At 36.6% G+C, this 23,283-nt stretch overlaps 1 protein-coding gene across 2 annotated transcripts in view; it reads left to right on the forward strand.

Annotated features, from left to right (window-relative positions):
• The window catches only part of LOC105034650 (ribonuclease TUDOR 1), a 39,458-nt gene that overhangs the window by 11,053 nt on the left and 5,122 nt on the right, over positions 1-23,283 (forward strand). The window contains exon 17 of one of the 2 annotated variants that reach the window (XM_029261689.2): positions 22,122-22,250. The exons of the other annotated variant lie outside the window; for it this stretch is intronic. Coding sequence (XP_029117522.1) covers positions 22,122-22,124 — 3 coding nt within the window. The 3' untranslated portion in view covers positions 22,125-22,250. Of the gene's footprint in view, positions 1-22,121; positions 22,251-23,283 lie in introns of those variants that run through there. 2 annotated transcript variants of the gene reach the window in all.

The following is a 23,283-nucleotide window of genomic DNA, read 5'->3' on the forward strand; positions in this document are numbered from 1 at the left end:
TCTAATCAAGATTGAAATCCACCTTGATTTAAGCTTGAGCTAAATGTTCGCTGAATCGTCTTGAGTCGGAGGGTTTTGGGCATGCCGAACTGTACTGGCAACCTACCAGTGTGGTTCGGGCATTCGATTCAGAACACTGGCAGAAATAGAGCGAGAAGAAAAGAAAGGAAGAGAGAGGGGGGAGGGAAGGAGAGGGAAAGGTCGGCGGTAGCCGTCGGTGGTCCTTTGAGGCCGTCGAGGCCTTTGGAGCTTTGCCCTCCTTTGAAGAGATGAGGATAGAGAGAGAGAGGGATGGAGGGAGAGATAGGGAAGGAGGGGGAGGTGGCGGGGAGGTCGGTGGTGGCCGTCAGAGGGCCGCCCGAGGCTCTTAGATAACCAGATTTGCCCCTCCCAAAGGGTCTCTGTTGTGTTGAAACAGGGGTGATCGACCCCTGTTTCATCGCATTTAACTTTTTTTCACGATGATTTTAGGGGTGGGGGGGATCTAGCCCCCTCAACGGCCACGGCCAGCCTCTTAGCCACCTCCCCCTTTTCTCTCCCTCCCTCTGTTGGGTTTCGGTTACGCAACGGAATATGATTTTCAAAATTTTTACATACTTTTAAAACAAGTTTTAACACTTAACATATGCTAATCAGAACACAAACCCTAAGTCTATCTTGTGGATTTCAATCAAACAAATCAAGCATGCATATAAGATAGAAGTTATACCTTCCCGAAGACGATGATCTGGTGATAAGATGATTTCCACAAGACACCAAAGTAGATGTTCTCTAACGGTTATCTACACAGGATTGATCACGGTCCTTTCCAACTCGATGTAGTGTTGCAGCCTTCTTTACAAGTTCACTGTCCGTTTCCTTCTCAAGGATGAATTGCACCACCATCTGATTACATTCGAATCTCCATTAGGACCACATCTGAAATCTTTTCTCAAAAGATCTCACCACCTAGATCTGATTTAGAAATCTAACTTTTGGATAATCTGATTCCTAGGATTGGCAACCTTTGTCTTTCTTTTTTCTCTCTTGCTTTCTTTTCTATTTTTCTCTCCTTTTTTTTTTCTTTTCTTTATTTCCTTTCTTTTCTAATTTTTTTCCTTCTTTTCCTCACAAGTCCCCACGCCTAAAATCTCTCTCAGATGGCACGCCCATCCAATGGTAGTGCCTCCCTTTTATAAGGCATGAAGAGACACAACTCTTAGCGCAACATTTATCACACGCGGGACCTCATAGGATTCTACAAAGAATTAATTCACCGTGTCGAGGAGTTGTAAGGTAGGAGTCTTCCCTTTGGCGCATAACAACCAAGGTGCCGTCCATATGGCGTGTGGAATAAATATGGTGTGGAAAATAAAGAAAGGAGGTTAAGAGGAGTAGCCTAGTAGGACTTTTCTTTTTGGGAGCTATTTATTAAGGCGTGTGCTTTTATTTTAACATGGAGAATGGAGTGGAAGAGTTGGTTTCACATGGAACTCTTTCATGTGATAAGGTTCAGCCTATTTAGGAAACCAAAAATTGAACTTAATCTGATTAGGTCAAGGCATTAGGTTAGAGTTAGCTTAAACACCTTTGAACTAAACCTAATTGGGAACTTGGATTAATTCAATGTGCTAGCATGTCAATTAAATTTATAGGATTTATAATAAATCTAATTAGATCAGACCATGATTAAATCTTAAAGTGTGTGATCCATTGAATTTCATATCTAGCTAGCAGTAGACTTAGGTTCATGACCAAAACTAATCTGATTAGATTAGGTCGGCCTAAATGCATCAATTAATCAGAATACTTTTTAATTAATTTCTGAATTAAACTCTTAATTCTTTCGAGTCTGCAAGTTAAGATTGATGTCTAGCAATATGTTATGACTATTTGGAAGATATGAAATTTGATAGAAATACCAAAAATATTCTTCAGTGGCAAGTATCATGCAATTCAATCCTTTGATTATACAACATCCCAGATGAGTTATGGGCATGGAATCTTGTCAAGTCCAAATATTTATCTATATGTATCTTTATTAGAAGATGATGACTTGGTTGATGATATATTAGAAACTCTTTCTAATTATCATCCTGCTTTGGCCAAAAACTTCTTGAATTATCAACCTATGAGATCACATAGAATGTTTTCTCCTCTTATAAGGAGTGATCGATTTCTTGTTGATCACTTACAATCTCCATATACACTTCACTACATCTCGAACATCCCACACAAGCCTCAAAGAGTCAAGTTAGAAAATGAATCAGCACATAGATTCATATATATATGGTGCCATTGGTGATCTCAAGTCTAAGGATCACTTGCACTACTTCTACTAGAGAACAACCAGCTGACATATGTATAAGGCTCTATCAGATATTCTCTTGTTTGGTCAATTTAGTGAACTCATTCTCCAATGAGCACCTACATTCTCGTATTAGTATCACTACATAAGTGATTGTGAGATCAATCACCCTCTTTGTCGAGTATATATAGGATGTGCCAGTCTTATTGGTATCATTGATCTCCGACTCAATGATCTTACGACTGAAAATATTTTAAATTAGGGCTATCAAGAATTTAGGTCTCACTAACATGATCTCATCATGGTCCTAAACTATTGTTCTAATCTATGGGGTTCATTATAATCTTAAACAAGTATTAAGATGCAGCATATAATTAAACAAAATATCTAATTTTATTAATAATTAATGTCAAATTATATGAGTTTGGAAGATAAAATATGAAAAACATCCCATCGCATCACACATGCGATTGGCTTGTAGGGCATTATTCTTTCAATCTCCTACTTGTATTAAAGCTAATCACTCCTAGACTTGATGCCCATGCAATCTAGGTGGCGATCAAACTACTGTTGTGACATGGTCTTAGTGAACGGTTCTGTTATATTGTTCTTCATGCCAACTCGCTCTATGATCACATCTTATCTTTCGATAATTTTTTGAACGAGATGGAACCACCTTAGGATGTGCTTAGATTTATGATGAGATCTCGATTCCTTTGCTTGAGCAACAGCCCTAGTGTTGTCATAATAAAGTGGCATGGGGTGTTCAATCTCTGGAACCACATCCAACTTTGAGAAAAACTTCTTCATTCAGATGGCTTCCTTAGCAGCCTCACTAGTAGCAATATACTTTACCTCAGTAACTAAGTCAGCTACATTCTACTGTTTGAAATTCTTCCAACTCACTGCACCACTATATAGAGTAAATACATATCTTGATATGGATTTGCTATCATCTGGATTAGATTGAAAACTAGAATCTGTAAAATCTTCTAGTTTCAAATCAGATCCATCATAAATGAGAAAAACATATATAATTCTTTTTAAGTACTTGAGAATATTTTTTACAGCTTTCCAATGATCCTCTCTTGGATCTGTCTGAAATCTGCTGACAATGCCTAAGGCATAAGCGACATCAGGTCAGGTACACGGCATCACATATATAATTGATCCTACAGCTAAAGCATAAGGAATAGAACTCATTCTTTTTCTCTCTTCAGGTGTTTTAGGAGACATCTTCTTAGAGAGATGTATGCCATGACTCATGGACAAATAATCTCTTTTACTCCCACCCATGTTGAACCTTCAATACTAGATCATGTACCTAGCATTTTTTTAGATCTATCCCTATAGATCTTTATACTAAGTATATAGGATGCTTCATCCAAATTTTTTATGAAAATTTTTTGTGATAGTTAGGTTTTGATCGATTGCAATATAAGGATATCATTCTCAATGAGCAGTATGTTATCCACATACAAAACTAAGAAGATAATGGCACTCCCACTAGTCTTCTTATATACACATGGTTCATCCATATTTTTGATAAAGCCAAACGATTTGACTATCTCATCAAAACGGATGTTCCAATCTCTATAGATTTTTATACCAAGTATATAAAATGCTTCATCTAAGTCTTTTATAGAAAATTTTTGTGATAGTCAGGTTTTGACTGATTGCAATATAGGGATATCATTCCCAATGAGCAGTATGTCATGCACATACAAAATTAAGAAGACAATGGTACTCCCACTAGTCTTCTTATATACACATGGTTCATCTACATTTTTGATAAAGTCAAATGATTTGACTGTTTCATCAAAACGGATGTTCCAACTCTTTGATGCCTGCTTTAATCTATAAATGGATTTTTTCAGCTTGCATATTTGATTTGCCCTCCTATTAGAGAAAAATCCCTCTGGCTGAGTCATATAGATTTCTTCCTTAAAATTTCTATTGAGGAAGATAGTTTTGACATCTATTTGTCCGATCTCATAGTCATAATATGCAGCTATAGCAAGCATAATCCGATTAGACTTGAGCATGGCAATGGGCGAAAATGTTTCATCATAGTCAACATCTTGTCTTTATCTGAAACCTTTTACCACTAGCCTGTCTTTATAGGTTTCTATCTGGCCATCTGCTCCAATCTTCTTGAATATCCATTTGCAGCCTATTGGGGTCACACCCTCAGGCGCATCAACTAAAGTTGAAACTTGGTTGGCATATATGGAGTCTATTTTGAATTTCATAATTTTAAGCCATTTGTCAGAGTCACTAATGACTGCTTCTGAATAGGTCATGGGATCATCATTTTCAATGATGTGTGGCATATTGTCATTCTCAATGACAAATCCATACCTGAGTGGTACATTACGCACTCTACTTGACCTTCGAAGAGGCGTGTAGAGGTTGTGCCTCATCAATGGGCACTTCAGGTTGAGGATCAACTTATGGACTCTCTACATGTTGCTTTTGGATAGACTGTAGGTCTTGAACTTCCTCAAGTTCAACCGTCCTCCCATTTCTCTCTTCTTGGATAAACTCTTTTTCTAAGAAGATGGCATGTCTACTAACAAACATCTTTTGTTGAGTAGGATGGTAGAAGTAGCATCCTATACTCTCCTTAGGATAATCTACAAATCTATATTTGTCTGATTTAGCACTAAGCTTATGTCCTTCAATATTCTAGATATAAGCAGGGCAGTCTTATATTTTTAGATGTTTAAGGCTAGGCCTCTTCTCTTTCCATATCTCATATAGAGTGCTAGTAACAGATTTAGTTGGTATTTTGTTCAAAATGTACGTTGCGGTTTGAAGAGCATATCTCCAGAAGGAGATTGAAAGATCTGTGAAGCACATCATAGACCGTACTATATCTAATAAAGTGCGATTCCTCCTTTCCGCAATATCATTTAATTGTGGAGTGTAACGAGTCCATTTAGAAAGAATTTCATTATCTTTAAGATGATCGAGAAATTTACTAGTTAAGTATTCTCCTTGATCAGATCGAAGAGCTTTAATATTTTTGCCAGTTTGTTTCTCAACCAATCTCTGATACTCCTTAAATTTATCAAAAGCTTCGAATTTGTATTTCATTAAATACACATATCCAAATCTTGAAAAATCATCAGTAAATGTGATGAAATAAGAGTATTCACCTCTGGCCTGAGTTGTCATTAGGCCACAAATATCAGTATGTATTAGGCCTAATAAGTCACTCGCCCTTTCTCTATGTTTAGTAAATGAAATCTTGATTATCTTACCTATGAGACAAAATTCACAAGTTCCATATGATTTAAAATCATAAGGATCAAAGAACTTTTCTTTGTATAACTTGTTAATTCTTGACTTATTAATATGATTAAGTCGGCAGTGCTAAGATATGTGACATTCACATCTTCTCTCTTTCTTTTCTTTATTTGATCAACATGAAGAACATTATCATTAAGCAACGGAAATAGAAGACCATTATCAATACAAGTATTGCCAAAAAATTCATTAGAATGATAAATGGAGCAACCATTGTTCTTTTCTTTTATTTCAAAATCATGTTCAAGTAACAAAAGAATTGAAATAATATTTCTAACTAAATTAGACATATAGTAACAATCTTTTAATTCCAAAACTTTGTCCGAAGGCAACTTCAATAGCAAAGTTCCTACAGCTTCGATCTTGATGGACTCTCCACTAGCACCGAACAGCACGAAGTCACCTTCATTCAGTTTTCTTCCTACAAATCCTGCAATGATTTGCATAGGTGTGAACCACAGGCGGTATTTAATACCTAAGAATCTGAAGTTGAAGTACTTAATGATAAATTTATTTGTATTATATAAAAATTTTTAGCAACGTTTGCTTCCTTTTGTTTTAAACTTACAAGGTAGTGCTTGCAGTTCCTCTTCCAGTGTCTATTCTTTCCACAGTGGAAACAGGTATCTTTGGCGAAGTCACTCTTCACCTTCTTTGAGATGCTAGCCTTAGAGTTTGTCTTTTTCTTTTTGTTTGAACCGTTATTACCTATCTTTTTCTTTAAGATCTTATCTATAAGAAGAACAGAAGTCTTTTCATCTTTGAAATGGCTTTCAGCTATCTTCAACATATTGAGCAGCATAGGCAGGCTTGTGTTCAGTTTGTTCATGTGATAGTGTATGACAAACTGTGAAAAGGATTCAAAGAGTGATTGTAGGATCAAATCCTGACTCAGCTCACCATCCATAGCAAAGCCCAATTATCCTAAATGAGTGATCAGATCAATCATCTTAAGGACATGAGTCTGTACAGATGTGCCTTCACTCATCTTAGCATGGAATAACTGCTTAGATATCTCATATCTAGTAGTTCGGCTTTATTCTTTATATAATTTCTTTAAGTTAAGGAGTATGGAATGAACATCCATGAAATCCTGACTTAACTCACCATCCATAGCGAAGCCCAATTATCCTAAACAAGTAATTAGATCAATCATCTTAAGGACATGAGTATGTACAGATATGCCTTCACTCATCCTGGTACGGAATAACTGCTTAGATATCTCATATCTAGTAGTTTAGTTTGTTCTCCATATAGCTCATTTAAGTTAAGGAGTATGGAATGAATATCCATGCTTTCGTGATGCCTCTGAAGCTCATTGCTCAGAGGCTAACACAATGCATTTGACAGTCATACTGTCATCATGCCACATCTTGTATGTGGCTCTATCCTTCTTGGTAGCATATTCTCCGATCGAATCGAGAGCAGGTGTATCCAGAATGTAGGAGACTCTCCTGTGTGAGAACAATTCTCAGGTTCCTCAATTAGTCTACATAATTGGGTTCGGTCAATTTGTTAGCTTTAAGAATGTCACGCAATTAAAGTGAGGATGCCATAAAGTAGTTAATCTACACATATAAGAATAAAAATATAAGCGAACAACTCATGATGACATTCACAACTAGATTAGGTCTTTTGTCTAATTGTGTCTCCCACTTATTTAGCGAATTTCATAGCCCTCAAGTATGAAAACGAAAAACTCTATCTTGTTTTTAAATGAAGTTGAGATCTCAATTCCTTATAAATATCTTGTGGATAGCACAACAAGCATTTATGAGTTTAAGGGTAGGTAATTTTTACCAATTGCATCTCATACAATTTTCAACATCTCTTTTTGCCTTTAAAATACTTATAGTCTTGTGGATAGCACAACAAACTATAGTGTTCTTGTTAAGTTTGACCCTTCATTCCTATATGATCATATTTAAACAATGCTGCCCTTGTAGATTGCACAACAAGACAACACTATTCGAATATACTATAAATATCATTTATGTACTTGGTAAACAACATATCAATTTCTATAGCGAGCTTTGTGGATAACACAATAAACTCACTATGGATTTTGATATATACATTATTGACTAAGCATGAGGGAAGGCATGGGTGGTCTTCTCAATACTTAGCTATCATAACTTAATATAATTTTAATTGAGGGATTACTTGATCTTAGGCACATCCTAATTTTAACATCACATGGAATATGCATACAACAAGAATTAAGCATTTAAAACATGTTATTTTAATTGTAATATCATTCATATGCCTATGCCAAATACATGATCCCTAGGATCAAATAGGATGTTTTTAGGATTTTGGTCCAACTCTTGAGCCAATTTCATTGGATTATGACTTAGACTCACCCCTTGGTCCAATTCACATGTCAAATTTGACTTGGGCCAATATTTTGAATCATAATCCTATTTAGATTACAATTGATTCAAACCCTAATCAATTAGACTCGACCAAGTCAACAACTGACCTTAGTCCAATGCACCCTAATTAAATCAATTAAAACATCAATCCATTATGAATCATAAAATTTCAGATTATGATAAATTCTAAATTTAGCAACTGAAATTTAAAGTCTAACTACGATCATGGTCAAAATAATTTTAATTAAAGATCGATGCAAATAATTGATTAAACAATATGGCATCATATGAATCAGATCTAATCTATATTACAACCATAGCATGTTGTTTAATTGAATCCAACAAGGATGGCTCTGATATCACTGTTGGATTTTGGTTGCGCAGCGGAATATGGTTTTCAAATTTTTTATATGCTTTTAAAATAAATTTTAATACTTAAAACATGCTAATCGGAACATAAACCCTAGGACTACCTTGTGGATTTCAATCAAATAAATCAAGCATGCATATAAGATAGAAGTTATATCTTCCCCAAGATGATGATCCGGTGATAAGATGATCTTCACAAGACACCAAAGTAGATGTTCTCCAACGGTGATCCACATAGGATTGATCAAAATCCTTCCCAACTCGATGTAGTGCTGCAACCTTCTTTACAAATTCACTATCGGTTTTCTTCTCAAAGATGAATTGCACCACCACCTGATTACCTTCGAATCTCTACTAGAGCCACACCTGAAACCTTTTCTTAAAAGATCTCACCACTCAGATCTGATTCAAAAATTCAACTTTTGGATAATCTGAACCTTAGGATAGGCAACCTTTGCCTTTCCTTTTTCTCTCTCTTTTCTTTCTATTTTTCTCTCCCTTTTTTTCTTTTCTTTCTTTTTTTTTTTCCTGATTTTTTTTTTGTTTGCTCACAAGACCCCATGCCTAAAATCTCTCTCAAATGGCATGCGCATCCAATGCTAGTGCCTCCCTTTTATAAGGCATGAAGCAACACAACTCTGGGCGTAACATTTATCACATGCAGGGCCTTTTAGGATTCTATGGAGAATTAATTCACCGTGTGGAGTTGTAAAGCAGGAGTCTTCCCTCTGGTGCATAACAACCAAGGTGCCATCCATATGGCATATGGAATAAATATGGCATGGGAAATAAAGGAAGGAGGTTAAGAGTAGCCCAGAAGGAAAAGACTCTTCCTTCTGGGTGCTACTTATTAAGGCGTGTGCTTTTATTTTCACGTGGAGAATGGCATGGAAGAGTTGGTTTCATATGGAACTCTTCCATGTGACAAGGTTTAGCCTATTTAGGAAATCAAAAATGAAACCTAATCCGATTAGGTCAAAGCATCAGGTTAGAGTTAGCTTAAACACCTTTGAACTAAATCTAATTGGAAACTTAGGTTAATTCAATGTGCTAGCATGTCAATTAAACCTATAGGATTTATAATAAATTCAATGAGATCAGACTATGATCAAATCTCAAAGTGTGTGACCCATTGGATTGCATATCTAACCAGCAGTGGACTTAGGCTCATAACCAAAACTAATCCGATTAGATTAGATCAGTCCAAATGCATCAATTCATCTTAACACTTTTTAATTAATTTTTGAATTAAACTCTTTTAATTCTTTCTAGTCCATAAGTCAAGATTGATGTCTAGCAATATGTTATGACTATCCGGAAGACATGAAATTTGATAGAAATATTAAAAATATCCTTCAGTGGCAAGTTATCGTGCAATTCAATCCTTCAATCATACAACATCCTAGATGAGTTATGGGCATGGAATTATGTCAAGCTCAAACACTTATCTATATGTATCTCGATCAGAAGATGATGATTCAATTGATGATATATTAGAAATTTTTTCTAATTATCATCCTGCTTTGGCCAAAGGCTTCTTGAATCATCAACCTATGAGATCATATAGGATGTTCTCTCCCCTTATAAGAAGTGATCGATTTTTTGTTGACCACTCACAATCTCCATATACACTTCACTACATCCAGAACATCTCACACAAGCTTCAAAGAGTCAAGTTAGAGAATGAACCAAAATATAGATTCATATACATAAGGTATCATGGTGATCTCAGGTCTAAGGATCGCTTGCACTACTCCCATTAAAGAACGATCAGCTGACATGCATCTAAGGTTCCATCAGATGTTCTCTTGTTTGATCAATTCAGCGAACTCATTTTTCAATGAGCACCCACATCCTCGTATTAGTATCACCGTACAAGTGATTGTGAGATCAACCATTCTCTCTGTCAAGCATACATAGAAAGTATCAATCTTACTGGTGTCATTGATCTTCAACTCAATAATCCTACAATTGGAAATATTTTAGATTAGAGCTATTAAAGATTTAGGTCTCACTTGCATGATCTCATCATGGCCTTAAATGATTGTCCTAATCTATGGGGTTTATTATAATCTTAAACAAGTATTAAGATGCGGCATATAATGAAATAAAATACCTAATTTTATTAATGATTAATGTCAAATTATATGAGTTTGGAAGATAAAATACAGAAAACACTCCATTGCATCACACATGCGATTGGCTTGTAGGGCATTATTCTTTCACCTCCCCCTTCTCTCTATCTCTCTCTCTATTCTTATCTAATCGGAGAAGGGCTGAGCTTTGGAGTTCTCGGTAGCCCTTTGAGGGCCTTCACAGCCCTTGGGTGGCCACCACCGGCCTCCCTTTTCTTCTCCCTCTCTTTTTCTCTTCCTCTTTGATTCTCCCTCTTCTCCGCTTTCTTGGCTGTGTTGGTTTGGATCCGGTATGGCCCGGTATGGGATCATATCGAACTGTACCATTGGCTGGCCAACATGGGTTTGGTTCTGGTTTTATGGACCTTGGCTAAAACCATGTTCCTAGCTGGTAGCTTCAATCTTCACAAAACTCGAAAGATAGGACAACAAATTTTTGAAATAATTAGGAAAAATCATATATCATAGTAGCAAATTGTTATCAACAAATTATAAATTCTCTGTTGGAACTGTGAATTTGGTTAGTATTAACATCAAAGGCAATAAAAATTTGTTAGGATAGGTGGGGGGCAGAAGGGAGTTGTTCATTGTCACCCTAGGGAAAATGAGTCGGACATTATTGGAGGGGCCTGCTATGTTTGAAGAAGGAAATGTTGGTGGTGTAAAGCTAATCATTGGGGGAAGCTTGCTGTTGGAGGGTTGAAGGGGTTGAAGGCCAAATTCTAGAGAGAGGTGGGCTCAAGTTTGAGTCATTTATTCACATGTTGGCATGCTAGTGAAGAACAAAGAAGAGGTAGGGCATAATGGTGTTAGAGATCTAAAAGAGCGAAGAGCCATGGAAATGAGCAGATAAGCCTTCAATTAAGTGTCGCACCCCTCCCATGTCCACCCATTACTATTGTAGCCAGCCCCAAATTTATGCCCTTGTACTGATTCCTATAGACATATGATTATCTATTTTATCATAAATAATATATGATATAACTAATACTTTTGAGGCTTATAATTCATGCTCAAACTAATTTTGAGCCTAAAATCTTTGAACAAGCTTATCTATTTACATGTGACCTGAGCCTAGATTTGATCTTCTGCTTGAGCAACTTATATCAAATACCATCCTATCTATTGTTGATTAGGCTGTTTCATGCATGTAGTTTTAAAATTTTTGTCATATACAGTGAAAATAAACACAGATTAAACATTTTAATCTAAACATGCATTAGATCTGATCTACTAAACCAACTAACATGATCATGCATCTGAAATATGATCTGAAGTTCTAATCTACCAAGCGGAGATCTGATCTCTATACCTTTTGCATGGGTCAATCTATACTGCAGTCGATAATCGTGGATTCTGGATTTCTTGAGCCACACAAGCATCCGGCCTCTACTGGTATTCACACGAGGTCTTGATCTGATCAGAGGCTTCTTGATCTCCTCGAAGTGCTAGCTTCCTTACAGAGATCGCTTCTTGATGGTCGAACAGGATCCTTCTTCATTTCTCTCAGACTCTCTCAGAGGAGAAGAAGAATAGGAGGAAGAGGAGAGAGGAGGCTAGACGTATGAGAGGAATTCTCCTTATTTTAAAACCCTCGAGTGTCCAACTCTTGGATCCCTTTTATAGGTGGCATTAAGATAGGATAAGGAGGGGTGTCCATAAATTTTCATGCCAATAATATGTGGGGCGTGAGGAAGAAATCATCGGTGATTTTTCCTCACGCCAACTCACTTCGTAATGCACAAAAGGTTTCCCTCTTATCCTTGACTTCTTTCCTTATCCTTATCTCAATTTGAATCAAATTCAAATTGGTTTAAAGGGTAAGATGATGAGTCATCATAAGATGCCACCCACCCTTTTTGCGCCCTCCTTTTCACATAAATATTCTTCACGCTAATCTTCATTAGCATGTGATATGATGGTGTGGCTTCATGGGGGCTGTAGGGAGAGAGTCCCAGTGACTGGGATTCTCAAGGTGCTCAATTAATTCCTAGCCAATTTAGGAATTGGTTACACTCAAGGAGAGGTCAAATCCTAGTCCAACTAGGAACCCAATCCTTCTTAATTAGATCCTAATCCAATCAGAAAATTAGTTGCACCCAAGTCCTAATCAAATTAGGAATTGGTCTCCCTTGCAATTGGATTATCTCATAACTCAATTAGGCTTAATCTAATCAAATCCAAATCAAGCCAAATCGAATCCAATTCAATTAGCCTTGATCCTAAGCCCATTGCTCCATCAGATTGAGCTAAATAGCAATCCAATTGCTAATTAATCCTTCTACAACTCACTAACTCTTTAGTGAATTTCTTTATTGCAATTTTTGCATTGGATTAATCATCAATTACATTGATAATTGGATCCAATTAAGATTCATAATCGTAACTCAACTATCTGATCAGTCAAGAATCTCTATTGTGTGTGATTCTATAGATTTTATTCTGTCTGGTAGTGAGATATATCGTGATCTCTATCATAGTATCATTAAAACTCCTTTCAATGGATTGGAATGATTCCAATTTTGTCCATTAAGGATCATCGATCATCAAGATGATGCTCGATGCGTCTCACAATCCATCAGTGACATCTAGCAGTATGTAGTGACAACTCAGTAGAATTGATGTATTGAACTTCTAGGTATAGTTACTGTGTGATTCAGTCATTCTATCGTAAGTTCTGACTCGACGGAGGTCATGAAAAACTCGTTAAATCCCAACGTTAGTCATATGCAAGATTAGCTCGAATTGAGCTCATTTGTGAATTTTCGTGAAAATTTTTTCAGTATTCACACTTGCTTTGGTCGAAGACTTTCTGAACTCAGCCTTGTGAATCACATAGGACTTCTTCTTTTCTATCAAGATCGATAGATTCTATCTAGGTGCATCCTACTCCTAATAGTGACCTAAATCTACTGTAACCAACATACATTGCGAGGATCCAAATGGTTAAGAGTTTAAGTTTATGTGTAGTCAAACTACAGTAGCCTTACTGCAGTCGAGGCACCGTAGGTCAAAGGACCACTCATACCACTGCAGCATCGAGTAAATCACTGATAAGTGAGTAGACATTCAAGTGGTTTCTCGTGTTGGTCACGCTTAGTGTAAGTTGTTCTCTAACAACCATCAGCACTCTCGTCCTAGTGTCTCCACACTGCAGATTTGAGACTTATGTGTCCGAAAGAGAAGCGATTCATGCACCGATTTTATTGGATCGATCATCATCCTCCGTGATGATCTCTCGATCGGAAGCTTTTAGGAATTAAGCATCAATAATATATGTCCCAAATTTTTAACACTTTGAAAAAATATATTATCATCTGTTAATCCCTTCGACGAATCATGGACACAAAACATGATTGGAATAAAAACTACCAATTTTATTAATGAATAAAATTTATATGTATAAATTTATGTCCTGAAATTACAATATGCATCAACCAAGAATTGGCTTCTAAAGCACACATCTAACAAACTCCCACTTGCATTAAAGCCAATTGGTCATAAATCTAAGTCCCATCTTTCTCAAGATAAACTTCGATCTTTTGTTCGCTGAGAGGCTTCATCAGTGGGCTCGCCACATTCTCTGTGGAGTCTACTTTCTGCATCTTGATGAACTTCTTCTCGAGATATTCGTATATGATATGGAACCGTTGCTCTGTGCTTGGACTTCTAATGAGATCTTGGCTCCTTAGCAAGGGCTATGGAGTTGTCGTAGTGTAGTGTAATGGCATTCGATGATATGACATCGAGCTCTGCAATGAATTTTTTGAATCAGAAGGCTTTCTTAGCATCTTCAAAGGCAGCGATGTATTCGGCTTCCATGGTTGAATTCGTGATCAATTGTTTGGAATTCTTTCAACTAATCGAATCTCTATTACATAAGAATATACACTCCAATATAAATCTTCTATCATCGATACAAGATATGAAGTTTGAATCAGTGTATCGTTTTACTTTCAACTCAGATTCTCCTCCAAAGATCAAGAATAAATCCTTAGTTCTTCTCAAATACTTAACAATGTTCTTCACAGTAATCCAGTGTTCTTTGTCTGGATTCAATTGATAACTGCTCGTGACACTCACGATAAGGACTATATCAGGTCGAGTATATAGTATGGCATATATGAGACTCTCTATAGCTGAAGTATAAGAGATCTTGCTCATGCGTTGGATCTCCTCAGGTGTGTCAGGACACATCTTCTTGGAGAGATAAATCCCATGCCTAAAGGGCAAAAGTCCTCTTTTGGAGTTTTTCATGCTGAACTTCTTCAGCACCTCTTCTATGTATATTTTCTGTGAAAGGTCTAGCATCTTTTTAGATCCTTATAGACCTTTATTTCAAGAATGTAGGATACTTCCCCTAGGTCTCTTATGGAGAATTCTTTTAACAGTCATACTTTGATCGAGGTCAGTATGGGAATGTCATTCCCAATCAAAAGGATGTCATCCACATACAGTACGAGGAATGTAACAGCGCTTCCACCGATCTTTTTACACACACGGCTCTTCGTTTTTGATGAAATCAAACGATTTAATTATATTATTAAAGTGAGTATTCCAACTCTGAGATGCTTACTTAAGTTTGTATATAGATCTTTGCAGCTTGTAGACTTTGTGATCACTATCATTAGAGGTAAAACCCATAGGCTGCTTCATATAGATATCTTCCTTAAAATATCCATTTAGGAAGGCAGTTTTTACATCAATCTGTCAGATTTCATTATTGTAATATGCTGTAACAGCAAGCAGTGTTTGGATGGATTTTAGCATGGCTACTAACGAGAAGATTTCTTGATAGTCAATGTGTTCGTGTTGACTATAACCTTTTGTTACTAGCCTTGTCTTATACGTCTCTATCTTACCATTCGAATCAATTTTTTTTTGTAGATCTATTTACACCCAGTAGGTACTATATCTTCAGATGGATTTACTAAAGTCCAGACATGGTTGGAATACATGGAGTCAATTTTTGACTTTATTGCTTTTTTCTATGTCTCGGAGTCAACATCTAACATTGCCTTATAATAGTTTTTGGAATTATCTCTATGGTCTCTCTCTCCCATTAGGAACACTTCCTCTACATCCTCTGTAAGTATACCTAAGTACCTTTCAGGAGGACGAAAAATCCTACTACATCTATGAGGTGGAGGAGGTACTACATCTACTGGCTCACTATAAATAGGTTCTTGCTCTAGGACTCATGGCTTTTCAGAGATCCTCTCTTCGAGCTCAATTTTTCTCCCACTGCCTCCATCCTGGATAAATTATTTTTTCAAGAAGACAGCATGCTCACAATCACATTGTGATCCTCTGGAAAGTAAAAATAGTATCCTATGGATTTCTTAGGATATCCTATGAAATGAGCCCTAATTGATCTAGTCTCTAACTTGTCCACCTGCTATCGCTTGATATAAGTCGGACATCTCCAAATTTTGAGATAATCAAGATTTGATTTCTTATTATGTCATATTTCATATAGGGTGGTAGGAACGAATTTAGAGGAAATTTTATTTAAAAGATAAATTGTAGAAAGTAACATGTCCCCAAAGAAACAACGAAAGATCTATGAAGCTCATCATAGACCGCATCATATCCAATATGGTCTTATACTTCCTCTCGGATATTCTGTTGAGTTGAGGCATTCTAGGAGGCATCCATTGTAAGACTATATCATTGTTCTTGAGATAGCTTCGACATTTTTCACTAAGGTATTCACCTCCTCGATTTGATCAAAGAACCTTTATGGGGTTTTCTGTTTGCTTCTCCGCTTCATATCTGAACTCCTTGAACTTTTCGAAGGTCTTAGATTTGTGTCGCATCAAGTATATATACCCATATCATGAATAGTCATCGATAAGGGTTAGGAAATAGAGATAACCAACTCTAGCCTGCACATCAAATGGGCCACACATCAGTGTGTACTGAGGCTAATATCTTAGTGGTCTTTTCCTCATGTCCTACAAAGGATAGCTTGGCCATCTTTCTTTAAAGACAGGATTCACAAACTGGATAAGAGTCAGAAGTCAATGGTCTGAGAATGCCATCTTTCTCTAATTTGTTAATTCTGTCCTTTTCTATATGGCCTAGCCCAAGGTGCCATAGATATCTTTGGTTTAACCTATCTTTTGGTCTCTTAGACCCTATGGCATTCACTACTTGCTCATTAACATTGACACATGCATCAACAGGCAAATGATAGAGACCGTCGACCATAAAGGCACGTGCAATAATTTTATTTTTAAAATAAATTGTATACAAGTCTTTATTAAAATTAAACATGTAATCATCCTATGCTAGCACAGATATAGAAATCAAATTTCTGCTAGCTACAGGTATATAAAAAGTCTCTAAGTTCTAAATTATATCCTGACGGTAATCGCAGAGGATAGACGCCCATGGCGACAGCAGCAACTCTTGCCCCATTGCCGACTTGAGGAGTGACTTCACCTTTCCTTAACCTTCTATTTTTCTTTAGATCCTGCATTGAAGTATAATCAGGATAGACACAAAAGTCAAATTTCTGCTAGTTACAGGTACATAAAAATAGTCTCTAAGTTCTAAACTATATTCTGACGATAATCGCAGAGGATATGTATCCACGGCGACAGCAGCAACTCTTGCCCCATTACTGACTCGAAGAGTGACTCATTTTTCCTCAATCCTCTACTTTTCTTTAGATCCTACATTGAAGTGCACAAATATGCACTAGAACCAGAATCTAAAATCCAACTGGAAGAAGAGAAAATCGTAAGATTAGTTTCTATAATAAGCAAGTCAGACATACCTTCAGAAAGTATGTTCTTGTTCTTATTCTTTGGGATCGCCACATACGAAGGCTGTTCCATAGCAAGAACAGAACCCTTTGAACTCTTTAAGGTCTGTTCAGCTATTACCAACATGTTAAGTAATTCGGGTAGGGTGCTATCAATTTTATTCATATGGTAGTTTACAATAAACTGATCATATAAATCAGGAAGGGACTGCAGGATCAGATCCACCTGCAAATCCTTATGCATGATCATTCCGAGTTTCTGAAGCTCCTCGATGTCCTTGATCATTATCAAATAATGATTATAGACCGACTGTCCATCACGCATTTTCACTCTGAAGAGTCTCCTGGAGACCTCAAAGTGAGCTATTGTGTGATTTTGCTCACTATACAACTCTTGCAGGTGAGTCAGCATATCTTTGGTAGTCTTCATGTCTTCATGTTGGCATTGTAGTTCGTTAGATATAGACGTCAAGATGTAGCACCTAATCCAATTATCAGCATCCATCCATTTCTCAAGTGTAGCTCATTGATTAGGGGATGGACGAGTTGGCAACAGAAATTTTTTGGTTGAGAACATAGGTTAACTTCTCAGAACTGAGAACTATTCTCAGGTTCTTGAGCCAGTTCTGATAGTTGGTTCCGATCAACCTATTGGTCTCTAGAATGCGAGCTAGTGGGTTGGAAGACGACATGATTAACTGCAGAGAGTAAAGTTTTCTAATTAGATATTTATACTTGATGTTAATTTGTTTTAGGGGTTTTAAAAACAAATACTACCATTATTTCCTCGAGTCTCTCATACTCAGGTGGAGAAACGAAAATCTATATGCAAGGGGTTTCAAGTGGGTACTGCGGTCCTACTGATTTACATGCACCTCATCTAATAGTTATTAGTGATGTACAAATTAATGAGTGGACAACTCTTTGTCCATTGCTTCTCTAAGTTGCAGCGACATCCGGTCTTACTGATCTACATGCACCTCATCTAATAATTATTAATGATGGACAAACCAATGAATGGACAACCTTTTGTCCATTACTTCTCTAAGTAAGTTGCAGCGACATCCGGTCTCTAAGTCTTATGGCCTTACCTAACAGTTATTGACCAAATTTCTTAGTTAAGTTAGACCCACCGTTTATCAGCGGGTGCAAAGTCGTCATTGGGTCTTTTATCTAATAGTTGTTGGGTCCAATCCTATCTCTATCCAGAGCATCTAATGTTAATAGAGTGGTTGCACCTTTCCGATGCAACTGAACCACTGTGACCAGTCGAAAACAATCAATGCCAGGAAGACGTCGTATCTCTACAACGATGGAAGACCGCTAGACTTAATATGTGTGAGGAGATTTATTTTGGTCTCTTTTTAACCATTTACATTTCATGCAAATCTTTAATTGATTGGGGTATGGGCACAGCTCAAATCACCGGTCACTAAGTTCAAAATTGATCATAGTTGGCCAGGTAAGCAAGAGATTGATAGGAGGCTCCCCATTGTTTATGGTAACGGTTCTAATTAAATAATCATCGCTCAATGTGCTTGCCTTAGACGTCAACTGATCCTGATTAATTTCAAATTGGGTTTACCTGAGCGATCAAGGCTCGAGCCACTTAGCCAAAATCAGATAATAGGTCAAGATTTTTAACACATACAAGTTAATCGATTTGATCCTACAACTATTGATTCGATCTCGAGCAGACTCGATCTAATCGTAATCAACTTCTTGATTCGATTAGATTAATATCCCATCTTAATTGAGCCTAACATGTGCCAATCAAGAATCCTAGGACTCTAATCAAATTAGAGATGCAAATTGGTCTATCCATGAACCTAAATCGCAAAAAATTCAGATCTTGACATAAAAATTCAGATCTGAATTTAGATCTGAAACAGATTTCAGATCCGAACAAAATAGCACCAAACTTCTTCAGATCTGAATCTAATTTCAGATTTGAAAGAAAACAAATTTATTTCATATCTGAAACAAACACATAATTGCATCATATGTAGTGCAGAAATCTGAGATCTAATATGCTTTAATGTTTTACATCGTTCCAGGACAACCTTTCAGTATAACTGAATAATGCTAGGGCAACCTTATATCAGAACGATGTCTAATTAATTAATTAAGTTCAGATCTGATTTTTGCAAATCAGATTTCAGATCATATGCAATCATGTTCATATCAGAATTTGGTTCTGATACCACTGTTGGATTAGGTGATTTCATGCATATAGTTTTAAAATTTGTCATATGCAGCGGAAATAAACATAGATTGAACATTTTAATCTAAACATGCATTATATCTGATCTACTAAACCACCTAAAATGGATCTACGATACTAACATGATCATGCATATGAAATCTGATCTGAAGTTCTAATTCACCAAGTGGAGATCCGATCTCTATATTTTTGCACGGGTCGATCTACACCGCAGTCGATGATCGTGGATGTCTGGATTTTTGGAGTCGCATAAGCATCCGATCTCTACAGGTATCCACACGAGGTCTTGATCCGATCATAGGCTTCTTGAGCTCAGGGTGCTAGCTTCCTTATGGAGATCGCTTCCTGATGGTCGAACTGGATCTTTCTTCGTTTCTCTCAGACCCTCTCAGAGAAGAATAGGAGGAAGAAGAGGAGAGAGGAGGCTAGGCGTGTGAGAGGAATTCTCCCTATTTTAAAACCCTCGAGGGTCCAACTCTTGGACCCTTTTTATAGGCGGCGTTAAGATAGGATAAGGAGGGGTGTCCATAAATTTTCATGCCAATAATATATGGGCATGAGGAAGAAATCATTGGTGATTTTTCCTCACGCCAACTCACTTCTTAACGCACAAAAAGTTTCCCTCTTATCCTTGACTTCTTTCCTTCTTATCCTTATCTCAATTTGAATCAAATTCAAATTGGTTTAAGGGATAAGATGATGAGTCATCATAAGATGCTGCCCATCCTCCTTGCGCCCTCCTTTTCACACAAATATTCTTCACGCTAATCTTCATTAGCGTGTGATATGATGGCATGGCTTCATGGGGGTGCTAGGTAGAGAGTCTCAGTCCAATGGGACTCTCAAGGTGCTCCATTAATTTTTAACCAATTTAGGAATTGGTTGCACCTAAGGAGAGGTCAAATCCTTGTCCAACTAGGAACCCAATCCTTCTTAATTATATCCTAATTCAATTAAAAAATTAATTGCATCCAAGTCCTAATTAAATAAGGAATTGGTCTCCCTTGTAATTCGGTTATCTCATAACTCAGTTAGGTTTGATCTAATCAAACTGAAATCAAGCCAAATTGAATCCAATTTAATTAGACTTAATTCTAACCCTATTGCTCAATTAGATTGAGCAAAATAGCAATCCAATTGCTAATTAATTCTTATACAACTTACTAACTCTTTAATGAATTTTTTTATTGTAACTTTTGCATTAGATTAATTATCAATTACATTGATAATTAGATCTAATTACGATTCATAATCGTAACTCAACCATCTGATCAGTCAAGAACTTCTATTGTGTGTGATCTCATAGATTCTATTTTGTCTGGTAGTAAGATATACCGTGATCCCTATCATAGTATCATTGAAACTCCTTTTAGTGGGTTGGAACAATTCTAACTCTATCCATCAAGAATCATCGATCATCAAGACAATGCTCGATGAGTCTCACAATCCACGAATGGTATCTAGCAATATATAGTGGCAACCCAGCAGAATGAAAGTATTGAACCTTTAAGTGCAGTTACCATATAATTCAGTCCTATCGTGAGTTCGGACTCGACAGAGGTCATGGAAAATTCGTCAAATCCCAACGTCAGTCATATGCAAGATTGGCTTGACTTGAGTTCATTTATGAATTTTCATAAAAATTCTTTTTTGGTATTCGCATTTTTGCCGAAGACTTCCTGAATTCAGTCTTGCAAATCACATAGGACTTCTTCTTTTCTATCAAAATCGATAGATTCTATCTAGGTGCATGCTAATAGTGAATCCGAACCTACTGTAGCCAATATTAACCATAAGGATCTAAATGGTTAAGGGTCCAAGTTTGTGTAGTCAAATTACAGTAGTCTCACTGCGAATAGCCGAGGCACCGCAGGTCAAAGAACTACTCACACCACTGCAACATCGAATAAATTACTGATGAGTGGGTAGACATCCAAATGGTTTCTCATGTTTATCATGCTCAGTGTAAGTTATTTTCTAACAACCATCTGCATTCTCATCCCAGTGTCTTTATATTGCAGACTCGAGATTCATCTGTCCGAAAAAAAAGCGATCCGTGCACTGATCTTACTGGATCGATCATCATCCTTCATGATGATCCCTCGATTGGAAGCTTTTAAGAATTAACCATCAATAATATATGTCCCAAATTCTCAATATTTTGAGAATATATATTATCATCTGTTAATCCCTTGGATGAATCATGGATACAAAAAACATGATTGAAATAAAAACTACCCATTTTATTAATGAATACAATTTATAAGTACAAATTTATGTCCTGGAATTATAATATGCGTCAGCCAATAATTGGCTTCTAGGACACACACGTAACATCTGTGTCATATGGTTCCAAATTTTCATAATACTTTTCTTTGACATTAGAAATTTATTGTCAGGTTTGCATCAGTGGGGTTGATTAATGTATATAGGCTTACTTTACAAACCATCTCTGGTTCAACTGACTTCAAATGGGTTAGGATTTTTGGATGATGGATCAGTATCTTCCCTTTTTTTCCTCCTATCTTTGCACAATATTTGCTGAAAAATTATAAATTTTAGCATGAATCTTTTTATCCTATTTTCTGCAGTAGTAATTTTAAAGGATTTTGCTTTCAACTTACCTACTTTGCTGCTATATAAACAGTGAAAGGAGCACAGGTAGTTTGGCCATAAGACATTCACATAATCAGTCAACTCAAATTATGTGAAACGTGAGAAGCAAATGTTAGGAGTTAATGCTTGATCTCTTTGAGGCTGTCAAATGATCAAGCTATTTGTGAGCTGCTTGTTCATCCCAAAATTTAGCTCAAAATGAGTTTACTTGATCAGGAAAAATGGACTAGAAATACTAACAACACAAACTTGGGCATATAGGTCCTTCATGTTCAGCTTGATATAGCTTGAAACATATATAATTGTAAATGTACTTATTCTAAACATTATTATATATTTGTTGTATCATGTTATGCTTTTTTTTATTTTGATCAAGAAAAAATTGTTATAGACATTGTCACCTGGAAATGTGACATGATGTCAAGTGTGTAAGTGTCCAGAAAAGTCGGATAAGTGATCTTTCAAAATATCTGATAGAAGGTGTGGTGCAAAATTATACAAGTATGTTTATAAATAAAGATGTAATAATGAATCATTTGGTAATGCAATTCCTTTGTCATTTAGTAGAATTATCTGGACCTTTTCCTAATGTTGTTTTAGACTGAAAATCTTCGAGGTACAGATGACAAAATCTGATAGGAAAAGTGATTTTTTTGGCCATAGGGTCCAATTGTTTGGACATGCCAAAAAAATTCAGATCGTGAAGTGTCTGATTAACATTGTTTACTATTAGTGCATTATATCATCTGATCTCATGCCATTTGATTCAGCCTCTAGATTAACATCTCCTTGTCACCTAAGTCAATCACTACGTAGTCACTGTTTCATCCTTTGCCATTTGTTCTTGCCCCATGGCCTGCCCCCCCCCTCCCCCTCTCTCTCTCTCTTCTCCCCATCACTTGTCATGCCACTTTTGCATGCATTCCTCCTGACACATCCCCATCATCTTTTGCTTATCTCATAAATATGTAAAAGAAACTCTAAGGTACCTTAGCTTTTAGATTTTGATCTAACGGCTGAAACAAATATTTGATGGGCTTCTCATTGGGCAATTTCGAGTCTCCCTACCCTAAATAGCCTTCTGTTTCAATTTTTCTCAATATCTCCACTTCTCTCTCTCTATCATAATCTGATGATGGTGAATAATAACCTCTAAATGTAGTGCACAGTCTATCCTACTTCGCCACCTTTTC

The sequence above is a fragment of the Elaeis guineensis genome, unplaced genomic scaffold (genome assembly GCF_000442705.2).
Source record: "Elaeis guineensis isolate ETL-2024a unplaced genomic scaffold, EG11 Super_Scaffold_1000033, whole genome shotgun sequence".
Taxonomy (NCBI): Eukaryota; Viridiplantae; Streptophyta; class Magnoliopsida; order Arecales; family Arecaceae; genus Elaeis; species Elaeis guineensis.